General features: G+C 42.5%; 2 protein-coding genes across 5 annotated transcripts in view; both read right to left on the minus strand.

The window, feature by feature from the left end:
• SPTBN1 (spectrin beta, non-erythrocytic 1) overlaps positions 1-20,660 on the minus strand; it is a 179,381-nt gene that overhangs the window by 64,288 nt on the left and 94,433 nt on the right. For all 4 annotated transcript variants that reach the window (XR_015696915.1, XM_087717523.1, XM_087717524.1 and 1 more), the window contains one exon: positions 13,191-13,342. Coding sequence is in view for 3 of the 4 variants with exons in the window: in XM_087717523.1 (XP_087573649.1) it covers positions 13,191-13,342 (152 nt within the window). In the remaining variant the exon portion in view is untranslated. The remainder of the gene's footprint in view (positions 1-13,190; positions 13,343-20,660) is intronic.
• On the minus strand, positions 648-7,494 carry LOC148044934 (uncharacterized). Its single transcript, XM_087717495.1, has 3 exons — positions 6,077-7,494; positions 4,366-5,994; positions 648-821 (listed from the first exon to the last, which is right to left on the minus strand). The coding sequence occupies exons 1-3, from the start codon at positions 7,277-7,279 to the stop codon at positions 648-650; spliced, it is 3,006 nt and encodes a 1,001-aa protein (XP_087573621.1). The 5' UTR covers positions 7,280-7,494.

Below are 20,660 nucleotides of genomic sequence, written 5' to 3' on the forward strand. Positions count from 1 at the left end.
ACACTGTCTGCCAAAATGTAAACTCTTTTTAAAAAGGTCAATCAGAGCTGCCGCCATGACTGATTGAGGAGACCTCAGGATTAAGAAACTTTACAACTTTTTTTGGAGTCTTTATAAAAATAAGACAGATGTTAGGAAGAAGAAATTAGTTACAGCTCACTTCCATAAAGGAACACAAAGGAGCAAGCAATGCTCCAGGAAGATAGTTAAGAGAAAATGTAAATTGTACACAACCACCTTAAGAGCATATGTCAAGTTGTTGCATTAAGAGGCTCTTATGTAGCTCATAAAAAGAAAAGGGGGATGATTCACTTACATGCAGTAAAAACTACAATTCACAACACTGCAGCTAATTAAAATGAGAACTATCGGGAGTTTATCTAGAACAGGGGTGTCAAACTTGCGGCCTGCGGGCCGGATTCCATGCTCACACCCAGTTTGGCAAAGGGGGAAAAGTTGTGATGTGTCACGTGACGAAGCCATAACAATGCGAGTTTGACACCCCTGATATAAAACATTTCTTCAAATGAGGCAGGATTATTTCTAGCCATTCCTTTCTTTTATACAGACAGATAGGCCAACAGTTCTCAATTCTGCTAGATGAGAGCATGGAAAGGTGATTGAAAACCAAAAGCTTCTCAACTGTTTTAGCAGATTATTTGGAGCAATTTCAAGCTAACTGAAAACTGATGGAGCCAAGATTTGCTTGGTTGGCCTGATAAATCAATCCTCTGTGTAGACAGACAGAAAGAGTGTTGGTTTTTGATGGCTCTGTTGCTTTCAATATCTTCAAACATGGCATCTTCTGTATCCATGGTATCCTTTTGAGAGATATGGGAATACAGTGGTACCTCAGTACTCGTTAATTGGTTCCAGGAGGCACAATGAGTAATAAAAATGGGATAAAATGATAAAAAGATGAAACAGAATCCCAACAAGACAAGAGATGCTCATTGTGTGGGTGAATTACTCCAGAATGGCAATAAATTTTCCTATTCTAAATGAGCTAACACTCTTCCAGAAAAGCAAATATACAGTTTGGAGATGTTTCTAAATCCAAAGGTTTCTCTTGTTTCTCAAATAATACAATAGCCAAGAATATATATGCCAATTGTTCCAGTTTCTGGACAATAATGCCTTTAAGATTATGGTGCACATACACTGACAACCTACATGCTTAACCATAAAAATGTACTCTATTTGGAGGTACCTTTGTGTCTAATCCAGAACTTTCAACTGCTTTAAACCTCAGCAGCCAATTTAGTTTTATAAAGAATAGAAATTGTATTACAACTCTACTTACAGTACTGGGCTGGCTACACATTTCCACACAAAATAGAAAGTGCTGGTCATTACCACTGAAGCTATTGGTGAGAATAGCTCAGTAACAAAACTCTAACTGAAGAGGTTTGCACAGAGTTGCCACAAGTTCATTTAAGTTGCCATCACAGCTTTATGGAACATACTTTGGATAGAGATGACATCTTTATTAGCTTTTATAAAGACCCTTAAAAACAACCTTTTGCTCAGGCCTTTACACTGGACAACTTTTCTAAGTTTTAAGTTTAATTATATGTGCAACTTGTTTTATTTATTTAACTTATATTCCAATTGTTCTTTGTGTTTTTATTTTACATTTGTTTTTAGTGTAAATTGTTGAGAGACTAATTGTGATTTATTAATTTATAGATCCCTATCTGCTCAGTCCTACTTACTTTGAGGGCTAAAAAGGGGCTGGGGAGGGCTGCTAAATGCCTGCCATTGTTTTTAAGATAACATCTTTGTTCATGTGAAGTTACAACATTACCAAGTAAGATTAGCCAGCATTTAGTATAAAAGAATCATATCCAAAATGCAGAGTTACTGAGCAAAAACCCTAATATTGACAATTAAAATAAGCTATTGGCAAAGGCACATCCATTAATTCTTCAAGGCACAGAGAATTAGTGTAGGGTGAATGAATAAAAGCAAGGAGATAGAGAAAGGCTTTGGTACTCAGTGTTGTCCACTACTCACTTAATAAACTAGTGGGTTAAAAAAAAGCAGGTCTGAGGCAATAACAGGGGTAAAATAGAATGGAAAAGGGCGTTGGTACTTACCTGATACGCCTCTTCTCATAGTGGGGGGAGGAGTATCCAGGATGGGTTTGACCTTATCCTCTCGTGATTGGTTTGAGTCAGATAAGCTCTTTGGGCTCCGCCCCCTGGCAGTGAGCATGCCCAGTTTTATGACGAAGAACTCCGACTCGTTGCATCATTCACTCCAGACTCTTGATTCAGTTTTTTTGCTTTTATTGTCTTCCAACATCAATAATTAAATAACAATATAAACACTGAACATAACACTTAGTTGTACAAACATAGTCAGGGAGGGACTGGATACTCCTCCCCCCACTATGAGAAGAGGCGTATCAGGTAAGTACCAACGCCCTTTCTCCATAGTGAGGGGGGAGGAGTATCCAGGATGGGACGTACCAAAGCCTGCACGTCCCTAGGGAGGGAGATCCCTGAGGCCATATGTCCCCCTCTCAGGCCTGTTGAGGCACGGGTCCTGCCCTGTGAACCGCCTGCAACACCCTGCGGCCGAACGAGGCCTCTGCCGAGGCAAAGGAGTCCAACTTATAGTTCCTAACAAAGGGAGAGGGGGAAGCCCACGTGGCTGCCCTGCAGATTTCGGCCAGGGATGCTTGTGTGGCCCAGGCCGTGGATGTGGCAGCACTCCGTGTGGAGTGGGCTGTGATATGATTTGGTGTCTGTAACCCCTGCGATTGGTAAGCAGTGGCAATGCAGGTTCGCAACCACCTGCCGATAGTGGTGGAAGTTACCTTATTACCCAGGGATCCTGGTTGGAAGGAGACAAACAGGGCTTCGGATTTCCTGTTTGGCCTGGTTCTCCTGAGGTAAATCCTCAGAGCCCTCCTAACGTCCAGAGTGTGCCACTTCCTCTCCAATGGGTGAGAAGGGTCTGGACAGAAGTTGGGCAAAATCAGTTCCTGGGCCCGATGGAAGCAGGAGCACACCTTGGGAATGAAGGATGGATCCAGCCGTAACACCACCCTATCTTGGTGAAAGACACAGAGATCCTCCCTGGTGGACAGCGCCTGCAGTTCGGATATCCGCCTGGCGGAAGTGATGGCCACCAGGAAAGCCACCTTCAGGGTCAGGAACTTAAGGGAAACTGTTTGTAATGGCTCAAATGGGGCGCCCGTTAGAGCGTCCAATACCCTGTGTAAATCCCAGGAAGGGTACCTGTGTACCGTAGGTGGTCTGAGGTTGGAGGCCCCCTTAAGGAATTGCCTGACCATGGGGTGGTGCGTCAGGCTCTGGTTTCTGCCACACAGGAGAACTGATGAGATGGCTGAGACCTGTCTCCTAATTGTGTTAGGAGCTAACCCTCTATCCAGGCCCGCCTGGAGGAAGTCCAGAACCTGAGGCGCCGTAGCCTGGATGGGGTTGAACCCCCGGGAGTTGCACCAAGAGTCAAAGGCCCGCCAAGTGGAGCCATAGATGCGCTCTGTGGAGGGCCTGCGGGCGGCCTGGATAGTCCTTATCACCCTGGGGGAGAAGAGGTCTTTCCTCAGGATGCTCCGCTCAACCGCCAAGCGGTCAACTGGAGCCATTGAGGATCCGGGTGCTCCAGCGCCCCCTGGCTGAGGGAGATCCTCTCCTGGGGAATTCTCCAGGGCCTCTCCACTGACAGAGACTGGAGATCTGCAAACCAAGGCCTCCGGGGCCAATGAGGAGCCAACAGAACCACTTCCACCCCCTCCTGAAGGATCTTCCGTATGACCCTGGGAATCAGGGGCAAGGGAGGAAAGGCATACAAAAGACCCCTGGGCCATGAGCTCCGCAGAGCGTCCGTCCCTTCCGCCCCCCGTGTCCGGTACCTGGAGAAGAACCTCGGGAGCTGAGTGTTGAGGGGAGTGGCGAACAGATCGACTTCCGGGCGCCCGAAGCGCTCGGCCACCTCCTCGAATATCGCAGGCTGTAGCCTCCACTCTGAGTTGTCCACCTCGGCCCGGCTGAGCCAGTCGGCCCTGGTGTTGTCCACCCCCGCTATGTGTTCTGCCCTCAAAGACCGGAGGTTCCTTTCGGCCCACTGACCCAGACGTTTGGCCTCCTTCATGAGGGCCCTTGATCTTGTCCCCCCCTGTCTGTTTATGTGAGCCTTGGTGGTGATATTGTCTGTGAGGACTAATATGTGCTGGCCCCTGACCGAATTCTGGAACCGTAACAGAGCCAGGCGGACCGCCCTGAGCTCCAACCAGTTTATGTTGTGAGTCCCTTCCGCCTGAGTCCACTCTCCTTGCGCCATCTGAGCCAGCAGATGGGCACCCCACCCACTCAGACTGGCGTCCGTCGTTACCGTCAAGCGGTCTGGTGTCCAGAAGGTTTCGCCCTTTGTGATCGCTGGGGATGTCCACCAAGCCAGGGAGCGGGAGACGTCTAGCGGGAGAAGTACCTTGGTCTGCGAACAGCTCGTGCGTCTTCGCTGGAACGGCAAGAGGAACCATTGGAGATCTCTGGTGTGGAGGCGAGCCCCCGGGACGATGCCAATGGCGGAGACCATGGTGCCTAGTAGTTTAGACAGAGTGGCTAGGGACACCTTGCGCTTTCTGGCTATCGAGGAGGCTAGCTGTCTAAGCGCTATCTGTCTGTCGGGTGACAGGAAGACCATGCCCGCCTGGGTGTCTATTCTGGCTCCTAGGTGAATCAGACTAGTAGAGGGGTGGAGGTGACTCTTGGCTAGGTTCACTGTAAACCCATGGTCCCTCAGGACTGTCATGGTGATGTCTAGGTCTTGCAGAGCGCCCCTAAAGGAAGATGACTGCAGGAGCAGATCATCCAGGTAACATTGGATGCGCACCGGGACCTGTCTCAGGTGCGCTGCCAGCGCTGCCATTACCTTTGTGAATACCCTCGGGGCCGAAGACAGCCCGAAGGGGAGGGCCCGGTACTGATAGTGATGACCCATGTAGCAGAACCTGAGGTACCTACGGTGATCCTGGGCAATGGGGATGTGCAGATAGGCCTCAGTGAGGTCTATGGAAGTGAGAAAGTCTCCTTGTCTAACCCCCTCCAAGATAGAGTGTAGGGAGTGCATCTTGAACCTCCTATAGCGAATGGAACGGTTCAGGCGTTTCAAGTCAAGGATCGCTCTCCAGCCCCCAGAGGCCTTGGGGATGACAAACAGGATGGAATAGTGCCCCTGACCCTGTTGCTCTGGAGGCACTGGCTGGATCGCCCGGATCTCCAACAGGTGTTGGATGGCTTCCTGCATCAGCAGCCTCCGGGTCGGGTTCTTAGAAACCGGACATATCCGGAAGAAGCTCGGGGGACTGGAAAGAAATTCGAGTGAAAGGCCATGCCTGATGGTCTTCTGCACCCATCTGTCAGAGGAGGTGAGGTCCCAGCGGTCAGCGAAGTGCGCTAAGCACCCCCCAATGGGGAGAGTGCTGGACCTAGCTTTAATATTTGCGGAAGGAGCGCCCCCCTCCGCCTCCTCCGCCCCCTCGAAAGGGCCGCTTCTGTTGCCTGCCTCTTTGCTGTCTGTCTGGGTACCTCTGTCTAGCAGGGAATCCCCCTTGATACTGCCTGCCTCCTGAGAAACCTGCCTCTGACCCCCTAAGGAAGTCCTGACCCCGAAAGAAGGAACCAGAGTCCTGACCCCGGGAGTAGGAGCGTCTGGGGTATGGAGTTGACCTGAAGCTGCCTTTCTTCTGGGCAGTGGCGAGGACCTTCCTCTTGTCCTTGTTCTCAACCAGGAACCGGTCCAGAGCCGAGCCAAAGAGGGAGTCCCCTGTGAAGGGGGCTGAAGCCAGGCGCCACTTGTGACGAACCTCCACCTGCCACTGTCGAAGCCACAGCAGCCTGCGTGATGCCACCGACGATGCGATCGCCCTGGAAGCGAATCTGGCTGCAGCCAGGGTGGCATCCGATGAGAACTGGATGGCCGCTGCCAGCCTGTTGATGTCCTGATGTGACCGGGCATCTGCTATGGGGGTGCGTTGCTGTAGCTCCTGCAGCCACAGCAAGGAAGATCTGATGATGAAAGAGGCTGTGGTGGATGCTTTCACCGCCCAGGCCGCTGCTAAATGGCCCCTCTGCAAGGTGAGGTCTGCCTTCTTGTCCTCCGCCTTCAAGGCATCCTCTGGCTCCCCAGGCATGTTGGTGGATGTATGAAGAGCCACAATTGGATCATCTATGGTGGGCTGTGCAAGTAGCTTAGCCAGCTCTTGGTCCACATTGAAGAACATCCTGTCTGAAGAGGAGGGTGATGGGCCCTTTGTAGGAGATGCCCATTGGCGCCTTATCAGGCCTAGGAAGGTCTTGGGCGTAGGAACAGTGTCTGCCTCGATGGACTGCTCATCAAAGATGTTCTCTGCTGAGAGGCCCTGGCGTTGGGGTGTGGCCTCCGCTGCTCTGTTGCCTAGCTTGACCGTTGCCTTGGCCTTGAAGAGCAGGGACTCAAACAGTGAGGGCTGGAACAACCCAGTGAATGTGGGTTTAGGAGGAGGCATGCCTTCATCCTCTGATAGCTTGAGTTCTCTGATCTCGCCTTCCTCACTTTCATTGTCACTGTCCTCCTGGGATGAATCTGAGGAGCTGTGAATCTCTTCCTCCTGGGCCTCTGGGAATTCAGGGGCCCTGGGGGTGGGGGGGAGGGGGGCCCCCTGAGGCTGTGGCTGCTGGAATGCTGCAGCCATGTATTGCTGAAAAGCCTGCATCATTAATTCTTGGAAGTTGGGGGCTCCTGTGGGAGGCGCTGGGTTGGGGCTGAAGCCCCCCTGAGCAGGGGGGGGGCTGCCCAAAAGGGGAAAGCCAGTAGGCAAGGCTGCCCCCACAGTAGGGGTGATAGGGGATTGCCACCCCTGAGTGGAGCCCCAAAGCCCCGAGGTGTCTATAGGGATCCTTGTTGGCAGGGCTGGATTCTCCCCTGAGCCTCCGCTGGATAAGGGAGTGCCTGAATTTTCCCCCCCTTTGCCTGGGGCGTTCTGATGGCTGGCTGCTTGGTTGCAAAGTCTCTCTAAAGCCTTATGCCTCCTCCGCTCGTATTTAGAGGGCTTGGGGGGCTTGTGACCCCTCCCTTCCTCTGGATCTGCCCTGGGGGAAAGGTGCTTGGTTTTGCATTTAGCCTTTCCTCTTCCCCCCCCTCCTCGGGCAGTCTCTGGGGAAGCCACTGACCTGGGTGCTTGTTCTTCTGCCCCTCCGGTGGGGCTGCAGTCCCTGCTTGCAACTGCCTGGGATTCTCCTTCCTGGTAGTTGCTGGGCGCCGCCATTTTGGACCACGTGGGTCCTCCCGGCTTCAAAATGGCGCCGACCGGCTTGCAAAGGGGCGCGAAATTTAAAAGTGCCTGAAGCGAGGCTTGAGCTCCTGAGAGCTTGCCACGTGCGCTCCCAGCCGGATTCTCTTCCTCCTGCCTCTCCTCCGATGCCGCTGTGGCCAGGAACAGCTTCTTCGGCTTCCTCACGATCCTCTGGCCACGTGGAGGCAGCGCGGGCGCTCCCGGGCGTTTGAAAGCCCTGGTTCCTCGCTCAACCCTTGAGGGGAGCAACGGAGCGCTCCAGCGACTTACAAGCCTCAGCGGTTGGGGCTGCCTGCTAGAGGCTTTTGCCCTTTCTCCTGCTGCCTGGTCAAGCTCCTCACTGAGAGACTTCGGATCTCCTCAGTGTCCAGGGCAGCCTGCCGCCCCAGGGGGGCTAGTGGCAGTTCCAATCTTGCAGGAGGAGGCTGTGTATAAAGCAGGGAGGCAAACTCGACGGATCCAAATGAATTTTCCTAGTAAATTCCTGGAGCTCTCGAATGAGCAACTTCTCACGAAGGTTTTGAGTCAGAAAACTGGGCATGCTCACTGCCAGGGGGCGGAGCCCAAAGAGCTTATCTGACTCAAACCAATCACGAGAGGATAAGGTCAAACCCATCCTGGATACTCCTCCCCCCTCACTATGGAGAACCTGAAGTTTTTTTTATTAGGAATTATGTTGGTGAAATACAAAAGAAAAATCCAGTATTTAATACTACATATACTTACAGCGGCAAGGATTGCCTTTGCCCAGAAATGAAAAAACATATTAATCCCAAGCGAAGATGAAATAATAAGAAAGATTATGGACTGTGCCAAAATGGATAAACTAACTAAAGAAATCCAGGGAAAGGAAGAATCAGAATTCTACCAGATATGGGATAAATGGTATAGGTGGATGGAGGAAAAAAACAAAAATCAATGAAAGAACAAAACTCAAAAATAATAGTTATGAGTAAAATAAGAGGGTTAAGAATGGTGAAATCCAAATGAAATACAATAGAAGGGGAAATAATATAAGGTGAGCGGTATCGATTGATGATTGCTATTATAAAGAACAGGAAGTTCCTGTTCGTATTGTATTGTATAAATGCGGTGTATGCCTAATTTGTGTGTGTGTGTATTTTACATGTTTGTTAATAAAAATCTTTTTTAAAAAAGCAGGTCTGATACTTGTGGGACTATTTATGTAAGAAAACATGAAACATCTTTGTATTTATAATATCTGATCCAACATTTTTGTCTTTAGCAATAAAATGAAATATTATTGGTAGCAGTTTGATTGTGGGTATATTATGTATTCATGCAGAATGGAGTGAAGCTCTTAGTTTGGGAGAAAGACAGTATGATGACCCTGGACTTGGAAAAGTAACATTCAATTCCTAGTCCAGAAAAATAGTCACACAAGTAATAATAAATAAATTCCAATGCCTGAAGTCAGATTATGAAACCAGTAACCTGGGATAAGAAAGCTGGATGGCAAGGAATGCAAACCTCCTCCTTGATCCACTATTGTATGTTTGTTTAAGATTTTGAGTTAGGAACTGGGCACACATAAACAAGGCAACTAAATGCTTTTTAATCTCCACCCCACACTGACATCACACACATACTCTTCATGCTGTAAAGGGCAAAATTCATCAGAGATTCTGTTTGTGTGAGCTGACCTTTGGGCTCACACAAATTATAAAGCAATTATTGTTAAAGGTTCAGTCATTTTTATGCAACAGCTCATTGTGTGTTGGTGTATGTGGTTGGAAAGGAAAATGCTATAGTCATTTTACATTCACAGAGTATTTTTACATTTTATATCCATTTGTCTTTTGATCCAATGACTTTATGAGCCAGATTTCTAATTTAAAATGTGCTTATTTCTCCAATTCATCTTTCCCCCTCCAGGCCTCCCAGGCTGCACTGAAATAATGATATTGGCTTGGCTGTCTGGAAATTCTTGAAAGTATAATCCTAACATATCTAAATGACACTAGTTTGGGGAAGGCTGGCCCAATGTCTTTACTAGATATTTTATTAAGTGAAAATAATCTCTCTCATTTTTCTCTGCTCTCTTAAAATACTCTGGATTGAGTGTACAAGTAAAGGTATGCAGAATAACAGAGTTGGGAAAGGACCTTGGAAGTCTTCTAAAATGATCCCATAATAAAAAAATAAAAAACCTCCACAACAAAAAAGTAATAACATCACTGGAGTTGTTCAGCAACATGACATAAAAATGATGGGCCCACTGAGTAGGTACAACTTGCTGAACACCAGACAACAAATAACTAGATTTTGAACCAACTTCGATTTTTGGCTGGTCTTCAAAATCAGCTCCATGTAGAAGCACTGCATAGTCTAACTGTGTGATGAGTAGAATGTCTCTCTCTATTAAGGCCTCCTGTACTCCAGGTAGGTCCACAAGTGGTGTGTACCAGTTGCAGGCATGCAAAGGACCTTCTGGATATGGTCTCCGCCTATGACCTGAGGACTAGTCGTGAGACTAGGAGAGCGCCAAGTCACAGACCTACTTCCTCAGGGAATGTGCTTTGCCTTCAAGATCATACACTGGAACCAATACAGGGTGGCAGCCCTGAAGATCCAAAGAAAAAGATGACCACCAATATACGATCTTTAAGGCAAAGCACAATTCCTGTGATGGATAAAAAATTCCATCTGGTTAGGATTCAATTTTAGTCTCTGTTCCATCCAAATCCCTGTGACTTTCAGAATTTACCCTCAAAATGGATGAGTTATATTTGCATTCATTTAGTCCAGTATTCTGAAGCCTTGTGACATATTTCCAAAAAAGCAAGGAAGGAAATGCAATATTGGAAATAGTTCTTAGTGATAGCTTATCTAAATTCTAGATTGCAAAATGGAGAAGCCCTTAGTTCCAAACATGCTTATATTGTACAGTATGTGTTATTTCCTGGTATATGCAATACAAAATAAATATTAGAATAAGGAAAAAAATAAGCAAAAAAGTTTCAAAAATGGAGTTTTTAAACAGAGAAATGTTAGCAAACTGCCTTATTTTGATGTTTATTTGTAGTTGAAGGTATGTTATATTTTTAAAGAATGGATTACTTAAAGGAATTGTGCTGAAAAAGACTTGCTGTATAAATTGTTAATTTTAAGATTTGCTCTTTTCATCCTTGAATGAAAATATGCTCACATTTTATCAGAGGGTTGTCATTTAAATGTACTTCTGTGCTACTTGGTATTTATGTTTGTTTAGTTAACTGTAGACTTTTAAAATGTTTATCATGAATGTTTTAGGATGAAGTGCTTTATAAACTACTTAGAGTCTGTTGACTGTAATACAACTAACACATGATTAAATCAATAATAAATAAGCTAAACTAAATGAGTATGTATTTATTTGATTCATACCTCACCAAATTGGTTATCAAAAAATAAAAAAACAATGCAAAAATAAGAAATATAGTGAAAATCAGTAATACACATTATTAAAAGCTGTTAAATGCATTCCATATCCTGGGAACTCGTCTTAGGAGCCCAGGAAAAAGGTATCTAAGAACAGAGGTATTTTCCTATTTTATTTTATTGCAATTTGGCTATTTTTTAAAGTTCAATATGGTAAATCTTCTGATGAAAGGTAGCTTATAAATATTTACATAACTAAGTATGTAAGTTACTCAGCACAGTAAAAGTCATATAGTAAGCAAATAACTGACAACAATACTAAGTACAATCAAAATCATTACTATAAAATAAAATTGTTGGAAGTTGAGAAAACAATGTACTTCATCCACAAATTAAAGATTCTTGGTTCACATCACAAAAATATTGTTGTTTTATTATATCCAATTCTTGGAGACTATCTAGACAAGTCCCTGCAATTTTTTAAAAGTGGTTTGTCATTCTTAGGGCTGAGAGAAAGCGAGTGGCCCAGGGTGGCTTTATGCCAAAAGCAGGACTAGAATTCAATCTCCCAGTTTCTAGCATGATGCCTTAAACATTACATCAAACTGGTTTTCAAGAAAGGAGTTAATCTGGAATAAAAGAATGTTTAGTTATTTTTTGCCTTGAATATGGGTAGCTCCAAGGCAAAAACAGATTTCTCACTATGTAGCTACTGTTTTATTCCATGTTGCAAAATGGCTGTTACTGAGTTTTTGTGGCTGTGAGTTCGGCCACCTCTGCTGTGAGCCATGTCCTTACTGATTGTTTAAGGCATATAGTTGCGTTCAAGTAATGCCTCTTTGCATGAAAGGGTGGTACACACTTTTAAGAGGCCAGCCTTGAATCTAACCAAGTTATAAAACTTTTGCTCAATCTCTTCTTTCGGAGGAAGGTTGTTAAGGTGGAAGTTCGCATTCAGAGGACTCTGCATGAAGTGGATTATTTAGATCCTTTTTAGCACTTAGCACTTATATACCACTTTACAGTGCTTTATAGCCCTCTCTAAGCGGTTCACAGAGTCAGCATACTGCCCCCAATAATTTGGGTCCTCATTTTACCGACCTCACAAGGATGGAACGCTGAGTCAACCTTGAGCCTGGTGAGATTTGAACTGCCAAATTGCAGTCAGCCAGCTGTCAGCCTGCAGTACTGCAGTCTAACCACTGCATCATTGTGGCTCAGTGGTTAGACTCAGGGACCTTTAGTCCAGGTTCAGGTCACAGTACTAAGATGTGCATGATAATGATCTTTGGACAGTGTGGTATGTGATGCTACAAATATCCTGGGTCTCTCAATGGCTTTCAATATTATCACCCACTGTATCCTTCTGGACTAATTTAGAGAATTAGGACTGAGAGGTACAGTTTTGGAGAGGTTGTCCTCCTTTTTCCATTGATGTTTCCAATCAATATTGGGGGTGGGGGCAGTGCAGGGAAAAGGGAAAGAGGTAAAAGAAGCTTACAGAAGGAATATATAACGTTCCTCTTTTTCTTCACGATAGCCACCTGTGAAGCAGGTTGGGCTGGAAAATAATGTCTGGCCCCAAGGGCTAAGAGTGAGCTAATTCTTGGCTGTCCCCACTTCTCGTCCAACACTTTAACCACTATCCTACTGCACATGCATTAGGACACATTTAGGAGTTGGTTTTTGCCTAAAACAAATCTATTATTTTATTTCTTGCTGTAGATATTTTTCTCAGATGCTGATGATAAAGGATAGGAAAGAATGCACTTTCTTTTGGAAAATATATAAAATAGTTTGGCAGCTTTTAAGATTTTCAACAGACCGGTGGTTATGCCACTTTTTATTATACTTCTGGAATAAATAGCAAGACACTCCCTCTAAATATATTTTATTAGGATTTTAAAAATGGGAAATGCATTTACTATACCATGAAGAAGGTAGGTTAGGAGAAATTACTCAAGATTCAAAGAACTTTCTTCAATTTTGCATAATTTCATAACCTCTTATTTCTAGTGGGGGACCTATGTTATGAAACACTCTATTGAGATGAAACTAGTCTCCCTAAGAACAGTTTGAAAGGGGATCAAGGATATTTATTCATCCAACTATTTTAGCATTCAAATGTTTTAAAGTTTAAAGTATCGGGTTTTTATTCTTATTTCAATTGCAGTTTTATGCTTATGACTGATGGGATTTACATAGGTCATCCAGTACTGTTAACTCTTTTTTCTAAAGAACTCTATAAATAAATAGAGGCTCCTTTAAAAACATCTTAGACCACTGAACAAGGCTCAGAAAATATGAAAATATTGTCAAATATTTCAACCAGTTATAAGTAGTGTAATAAAAACTTTTAAAAGGAGTGGTCTACACATCTAAATTAGCCCATAAAATATATTTAGTAAATATTTCAATTTTGTACTTTGGTTTATAAAAGGAAATTGCAAAAGGCTTAAGAGAACCAAGAGTTGGCATTGTAGTATCTAGAACAGAAACTTACAAGTCTCTCGCCTGAAAGAACTTCCAACAGTTTGATAAGCATTCGTCCATCACGAAGATCCGTGTACAAGTCTGTAATTCTACAGGATACACGTGCCAAGTGAGAGTTAACCCACTTAGTGAATGTCTTTTTCTGTACTGCCTCTCGCTCATCTAGTGAAGAAGAAAATATACAGTAAGGCTTAGTCATAAGAAACTATATTTAAAACACAAACAGCATCTGGACAAGACATATGTCTGATCATATTTCATAGCCTATACCGATTATGCTACTCATTCAGGTAGCTCAGTACCTTCAATTCCAACTAGAAGCAATTAACCAAGAATGACCCTTGACCCTTGATAATCTATATGCATGTGTTGCCACTTATTTGTTACCCTATAATTCTTAAACAAATTTCCAGACTCCAGAGGCAAAGATTTATCACAGATCATGATGAAAGCACAAGGTGAGTATAGTATGTGGTTCATCTCCCTCCTACAACCCAAAACTAACCTCATGTATTGTTAAAATTTTCTCCAATTTGCTGGCCTGGGTAATGATTGGGAAGGTAGTAAGCTTTGATCTAGTTACTTTCTCTCAGCCCAAGTCATATGGGCAAATGTGTGGCTGAGTGAGATTTGTTCAGATTTTTCAGAACAAGTTTTAGTTTGGCTACTTCAATCACTTACAACACGTCCAATATACAATGTTGTTGGCTCTGCACAAGCAGCAGCAAAGAGCAAAACCTTTTTAGTAATACTGCAGGGTACTTAACAATGGCTTGAAGATATAAAACTTCAGACTACTGTCACAACGTAATATATGAAAGACACATCCATCAGTCCCACAATCCATTATCCGCACTGCTTGCTCACTATATTTTTCAGTTGTGTATACAATAAGTGGCCATGTTCCAGTAAACAGATGGAGGGCTTTTTTTTATACTAGGAGCAATCCTGGGCCAATGCAAGTAGTCCTCAATTTACAACCATTTATTTAGTGATCAAAGTTATGACATTGTTGGGAAAAATTATTTAAAACCAACAGTCTGTGGTCGCATGATTGTGATCTGAGTGCTTGGTAGTCCCTGTGCATTTATGACAAAAACAACAAAAAATGCCAGTAAATCTCTGTAAGATAACTACCGTACCAATAAAACTTGAAAGAATTTTGTCCTTTGCAGATTTAGCTCATGTAACTAAAAGCTAAAAGGGGTAAAAGAAAACTAAGAATAGGTGTGAATTGCTTTCAAAACTGTACCAGGCTTGAAATTAATCAAATTGAACAGAAAGCCAAAAGCAAGCAGAATCCACTTAATTTTCAGGAATGTTTTCATGACTGTTTGTTCAGTCAACTTATCAATTATAATTGAGCTCCAACACCAGACAGGTCCATCATCTGACCATTTAATGTCTTTTATTTTACACACAAAATGACATACATTGTACATGGTGATAAAAGCATTTTGAAGTAGCTTCTAAGAAGGATTTGAAATTATGTCCTGTGTGAGCCCTTTTCAGATATATTTAATACCCTTTCAGAGCTTTTTATTACACTGTCATTATATCTGGAGGGAACGGTTTTGAAGGCACAGTTACCTTGTGGCAACAGGCAGAGTGATTAAATTTCTAATCTCTTTGTTCTTTCCAGTTTAAATATTTAATTGCTCTCCTCTAATATAGATTGCTGCAACATCATGGGCAGGTAACAGTCTAGGTCAAAGAAATGTAACCTGTGGCACTCCAAGTATTACAACATTACAATAGTCCCAGGGAGCATTCTGATGGGAGAATGATACTCAGAATTTTACTTCAGCAATATTTGGAGGGCCACAGGGCAGTGTGTCCCTCTAATCAACATAATGCCTCCAGGTAAATCAAGGCAGCAATTCCTGACAAAACTATAAGCCTCAGGGAAAGGATCACTTCTAAGGTTTTTTTTACCTTCTCCATAACCTTTATAGGTGGAAGCCAATTCTATATGTTACCTTCCATATATAGATATTTCTCTCTTATTTCCCAATGTTTTAAAATCTTGACCACACCAGGATAAATGTTCCTCTTTTTCCATACCATAAGGTAAGGTTGCTGAAGCTGATATAATTCACAGGCTGAAGAAGGAAGTACTTCATTACCAAGTGGAAACCACATTGCTAGCACTACCTTATTGAGAAATACAAATGAACTGATTCATGAAAATTGAGCTGCTCTTCACTGTTAATACCGTGTTTCCTCAAAAATAAGACAGGGTCTTATTTTCTTTTGACCCCCGAAATAAGCGCTTGGCCTTATTTTTGGGGAGGTCTTATTATTTTTGAGGTGCAGGAGGTAGCGAACGTATTGCAATATTTTCGGGGAGTGCTTATTATCCAGGGAGGTCTTATTTTCAGGGAAACAGGGTAGATATTTTCCTATGTGACTTAATAAGTATATACTAATTCCCCATGCATAGTGACTTAATAATTATAACTCTGTTTGGTGGCTGGTAACAAATCAACAAATCAATAGTTTATAAATATACTATGCTAATTATTATGTTATATTGTGAGCTCCCCTAATTGTTTGGAATCAGGAAGGACCTAAATTGAATAAATAAATACATCAAAAACATTATTTTTTAACTGCTCAGTAATAAAAGTTATTCTATCATATTGCAGAAATCTAAAAAATATTGCATATGAAAGTCTACATTGTTTAATATCTTTATATCCCACCTGGATACCTCTAAGTTAAAGTACATCTAAACCTGTTTAGCTTCAGCAAAATGATTAAATCAGACACTGGCATATTGTACAAGCAATCATGATGTCACTACACAAAAGATACAAATTATGTAACTTGCATCATTTGGATAGAGATATCATGACATATTATTTATTTCCTCTGGCTTTCCTTGCATATCTCTATAATGTTAGAGCATGTTCTGACATCAACAGAACTTTCAATATCCATAGAGAGGAGCCTTTCACAACCTGGCGACTTTTATCAATTGGGATTCTCCCAGTTTAAGAACAAATGAATGGACAAGGTATCTGTAAAGTCAAGCCGCCTTCGCCTTTTAAAGCCGTTACGCCCTGAGAGGGCTCAGAGGCAGAGACCTACAAAGGCTCTTTTGCCCCTGCAAGGAGCTTTAGCCAGCCAGGGTCACTCCCAGCATGATGGAATCAATTCAATCAAAGTACTCACAAAACCCAATATCACAATTATTCCTCTCAGCCTGGAACAAAGCAATGATGCATCTATCTGCATTGAGGGACTGAGTCGGAACTGGGCTTTGCCTAGCAAAAGGGGCGTGGTTTCAACAACGGTCAGGCTCAGTCCTCGCAATGAGTGGATGAAGATCAACCCAGTCTGGATGCTACCTCCACTGCTATGGAGAAAAGCTATATGTATTAGGTTTTCTTTTGTGACAGGTGATTTTGAGATCTCTCTGCAATCAGTGTGAACTGATGTAATTTGTACTGGAAACAGGAAGTTATCTGATCATCTCATAACTATGGAAGCTGATTGAAAGTGAAAAGGACAGTATGATGAATTATTCTAAGAGACAGTGATTGGAGAGGCAAATTGAATTGTTCAATAACTAAATTTCCTCATTTTTTCTCATTCCTCCTCATTTTTCTTTCTTCAATTTCTCTTTTAAGTTGGGCAAGAATAGATTTGTTTTAATTATGTAAGCCATTCTGGAAGTATGCTAGCCATTCAAGATAACCAATGATAATAACCGATGTGAGATCATTTCACAGATGGACAAAAGTATCATACGGAATAGGCGTGGCAGAAGACTATAAATGAAAATTTCTGAAGATTTCTAATTAAAGCCACAGGATATGGGTGGTGCAGCAAATATCTAGTACTTTGCAATAACATTTATCTCCCTGAATGTGCACAGGGAAAGAAAAGGGAAGGAGACAATATGTGCATCATGAAAGTGCACACAGCAGGAAAAGGGAAGTAGCTCTCAAAAGTTTACACTGATAACACAAACTTATCTCCAAGCAACACTAAGGACAGACATTTCCGTTGGACGGAAACCCCAAAGGACACAATGTTGTCCAAATAAAGGATTGGCATTTGAGATTTCTGGTTAAGGTTTGAAGAATGGAGGGAGAGGTCTCTCTAATGGATGTTTGATAACAAGTATTCCATATCTAAACAAATTAAGATCCAATACAGTGTATACCAGTAGTACCCATGCTAGCTGAGGGAATTCTGGGAGTTGAAGTCCATAAATCTTAAACTCACTTAAGTTGGGCACCCCTAATGCAGTTTATAAACTAGTAGAAGGTTTTTGACTGCTAATACTTTTGTGCAAATAAAACTGAAATAGGAAAGCAAAGAAGAAAAATCTCTAAGCTTTAGTATTTGTCATCCGTAAAAGAGGAGTGTTGGCTGTACCCAAAAAGATATTTGACATATTCTACTGAAAATTTTAAGACAGACTTCTCATAGTACACTAAAATATGGCTTGCTAATTAACTAAATTAGGATCTACTCAGAATTTTGAGATTTTTTGTGTGCTCTCACAAAACTGTTTCTGGTTGGGTTGCCCATTCACAACATAATTGCCAAGCAGGACATAACCTCCAATTCCTCTCCTCCTTTCCTCATTGCAGGACAGTTTCCATTGCCCCAGTTTATTTTGTATTTCTTTATATTTTCTAAGTAGGTAGCATATTTGGGGAGGATATTGTTTACACAGAATAAAGAGTGCCACTTTGAGGCCACATGGTCTTCTCAATGGTAGCGCCTGCTCTATGAAATTATCTTCCATGTAAAATATGTCATGCTCCACTGCTGCTGTGTTCAGAGATATTTTAAAAGTCCAGGTTCTATTATCAGTTACCCCTGGATGTTAACTACTCCTAATATGTTTTAATGGGTTATTTTTATTCTGGCTTCCAATTTGAAATATTATTTCATAATAAAATAAATTACAGGATTGTTTATACTGTCGAATGATACCAAAATATTAAGTGCTATTGGTGTTGAAGAATATACCTCTGTGCTGGGAAGAGCATGTCTCCCACACTGGCTGCAGAAAAAGAATACTTCAGAAGGATCTTTCTTTGTCTCTTCCTTGGGAGCCGTTGACTAATGTGAGAAATAGAAAGCTGGACTAAGACAAGCCCTGGACTGAGCTAGCAGACTGTTCTGAATGTGCATTTTGTGTTGGGATGTAAAAAGTGAGCCAAATTTTAATGAGTTATGGACAATAAATGCTTGCAGCTGTTGATGGACTTTAGTCCCATTTTATTTGTGTATTGTAATTCCCACCTGTTATCAAGAAAGGATTTATACTTTAACATGCTTTGAAACATCTTCTAAAATAATTGAATTAGCACAGAAAATACAATTATTATAGAGTAATGATGACTCTAGCCAACACATTTCCCAACTATTCAATTATCAGTTACCTGGCATTTGTATTGAGTTTTATAATTCCTTCTCTTATGTTCCCATAACCACAATAGGGTGAAGGTCACACTTTTATTCCAGAAGTAATGAATGATGCCAGCACTGACTTGCTCATATCTGTTCAATGATCTCAGAGCTGATGGAGAAGTTGAGCTGAAGTCCTAATCTGCTTCTCTGGTGGAATTTATGTGCTCATATTACAGATTAATACACACACAAGTCCTTGCATATGCAATTTCTTCTCAATACATCATGGTTAGCCCAGAGACAATTGAGTGAAACCATATTTTGAAGCTGAGTTATAACCCTGAATTGTTCAGAAACTTACAATCATAATTTCCTGTTTTAAATTTTAAAAAGACACCAATTTGATTGACAGCATACAGAATATTTTGACAGAATTGAGAGAAAGATCTATATATATTCAACTGATGTTTTATGGGCTTCTATTTCTTAAGATAGTCCTTGCTAGCCAAGTCCAAAAGCAGGTTTCTGAAATCTCACTTTGTGGGAAAGGTTTGAATTAAATCAGCTTATGTTTGCATAAATCAAACCTTTATCCTGGCCATCAAAGAGAGCAGGATTACATCAATGAGTACTGTAGTCACTGACTCACCCTGGCCACCTGATAAAAAGTAAGGTCAGCATTGTAAGAGAAGGAGGAACATAGGGCAAGCAACTAATTAGTTTTGAAGAAGCAGAATATTCCTTGGCGGTGCCATTTTCTCTCAAGAAGTGGAAGTATGCCTTCCATAAATTCCAGCAATTCCTAAAGATTTTCTTTACAAGAAGGCTGCCCTGCAAGGGTCAACAGCTTCTGTTGCACCTTTTCAAGTGGCTATGAAACAACTGTACCATATAAAGTTTTTATATGAAAACCAGTGTAAGTGCTGGCTGAGCAATATTTAGCTAGCAAATAGTCCAGGGATGAAAATCAGCAGGTTCTGACAGGTTCTAGAGAACCGGTAGCGGAAATTTTGAGTAGTCCAGAGAACCTGCAAACACCACCTCTGGCTGGCCCCCGAGTGGGGTGAGAATGGAGATTTTGCAATAACCTTCCCTCAGGAGTGGGGAGGGAATGGGGATTTTGCAGTATCTTGCCATGCCCACCAAGCCAGACCCAAGGAACCGGTAGTAAAAAAAAATCAATATCACCAGTGAAATAGTCCCACTATTTATAAAACCCAAAGTATAGCCAAAGTTACTGTATTTTTTATTGGGAAAGTCCAGCTTTAAAAATAAAAGGAGCTCTCTGAACAGCAATGATTCAAGCATCATTATACATAGCCACAGTGTGGTTTGTTATAGTTTGGTAAGCACAATAGGTGAATCAGACTTTGTGGTTTTAAAAAAACATAGTTTATGCTTAACAAATTTTGTGGAATTGGAGCAGAATGAATTATTCAATAAATTATGGTTAAGTAATTACTATAATTACCAAATTTGATTACTGATATCTCAAATGTGGCATTACACATATCAGAAGCAGACAACTTTTCTATAACTAGTTGCTTGTTGCTATGTACAATATTATTATTTTGCATTGAGGGCTATAGACATCATTATGATATGAAGAAGGCAGCATCATAGCAGTGCAGAATTTTCTATTTACAATACAATACAATGGAAGGGACCTTGGAGGTCTTCTAGTCCGTGACCAGACAAAACCGCGTCGCTAAAACCGCGACATCATGAACACGCCAACAACAGCGCGGAGACAACAGCGCGGAGACAGAAGGGCGATTTCAGTCGACAGAGGGGCGATTTAAGATAAGGTAAGGGTTAGGGTTAGGTTTAGGGTTAGGGTTAGCGTTACGTTTAGTTTTACAGCGTGCTTCTGTCGCCACGCTGTTGTCGGCGTGATTCTGCGCTAATTCATCGGAGCGCTTTAGAACACACGGTTTTGTCGGGCGTGGTTTTGTCGTTTGCCCTTTTGTCGGTGAACCCTTCTAGTCCAACCCCCTGCCAGAGGCAGGAAACCCTATACAGTTTCAGACAAATGGCTATCCAACATCTTCTTAAAGACTTCCAATGTTGGGGCATTCACAACTTCTGGAGGCAAGCTGTTCCA

This window comes from Thamnophis sirtalis, unplaced genomic scaffold (genome assembly GCF_051295495.1).
Source record: "Thamnophis sirtalis isolate CommonGarterSnake01/CBP01778 unplaced genomic scaffold, rThaSir2_p1.2 scaffold_6, whole genome shotgun sequence".
NCBI lineage: Eukaryota > Metazoa > Chordata > Lepidosauria > Squamata > Natricidae > Thamnophis > Thamnophis sirtalis.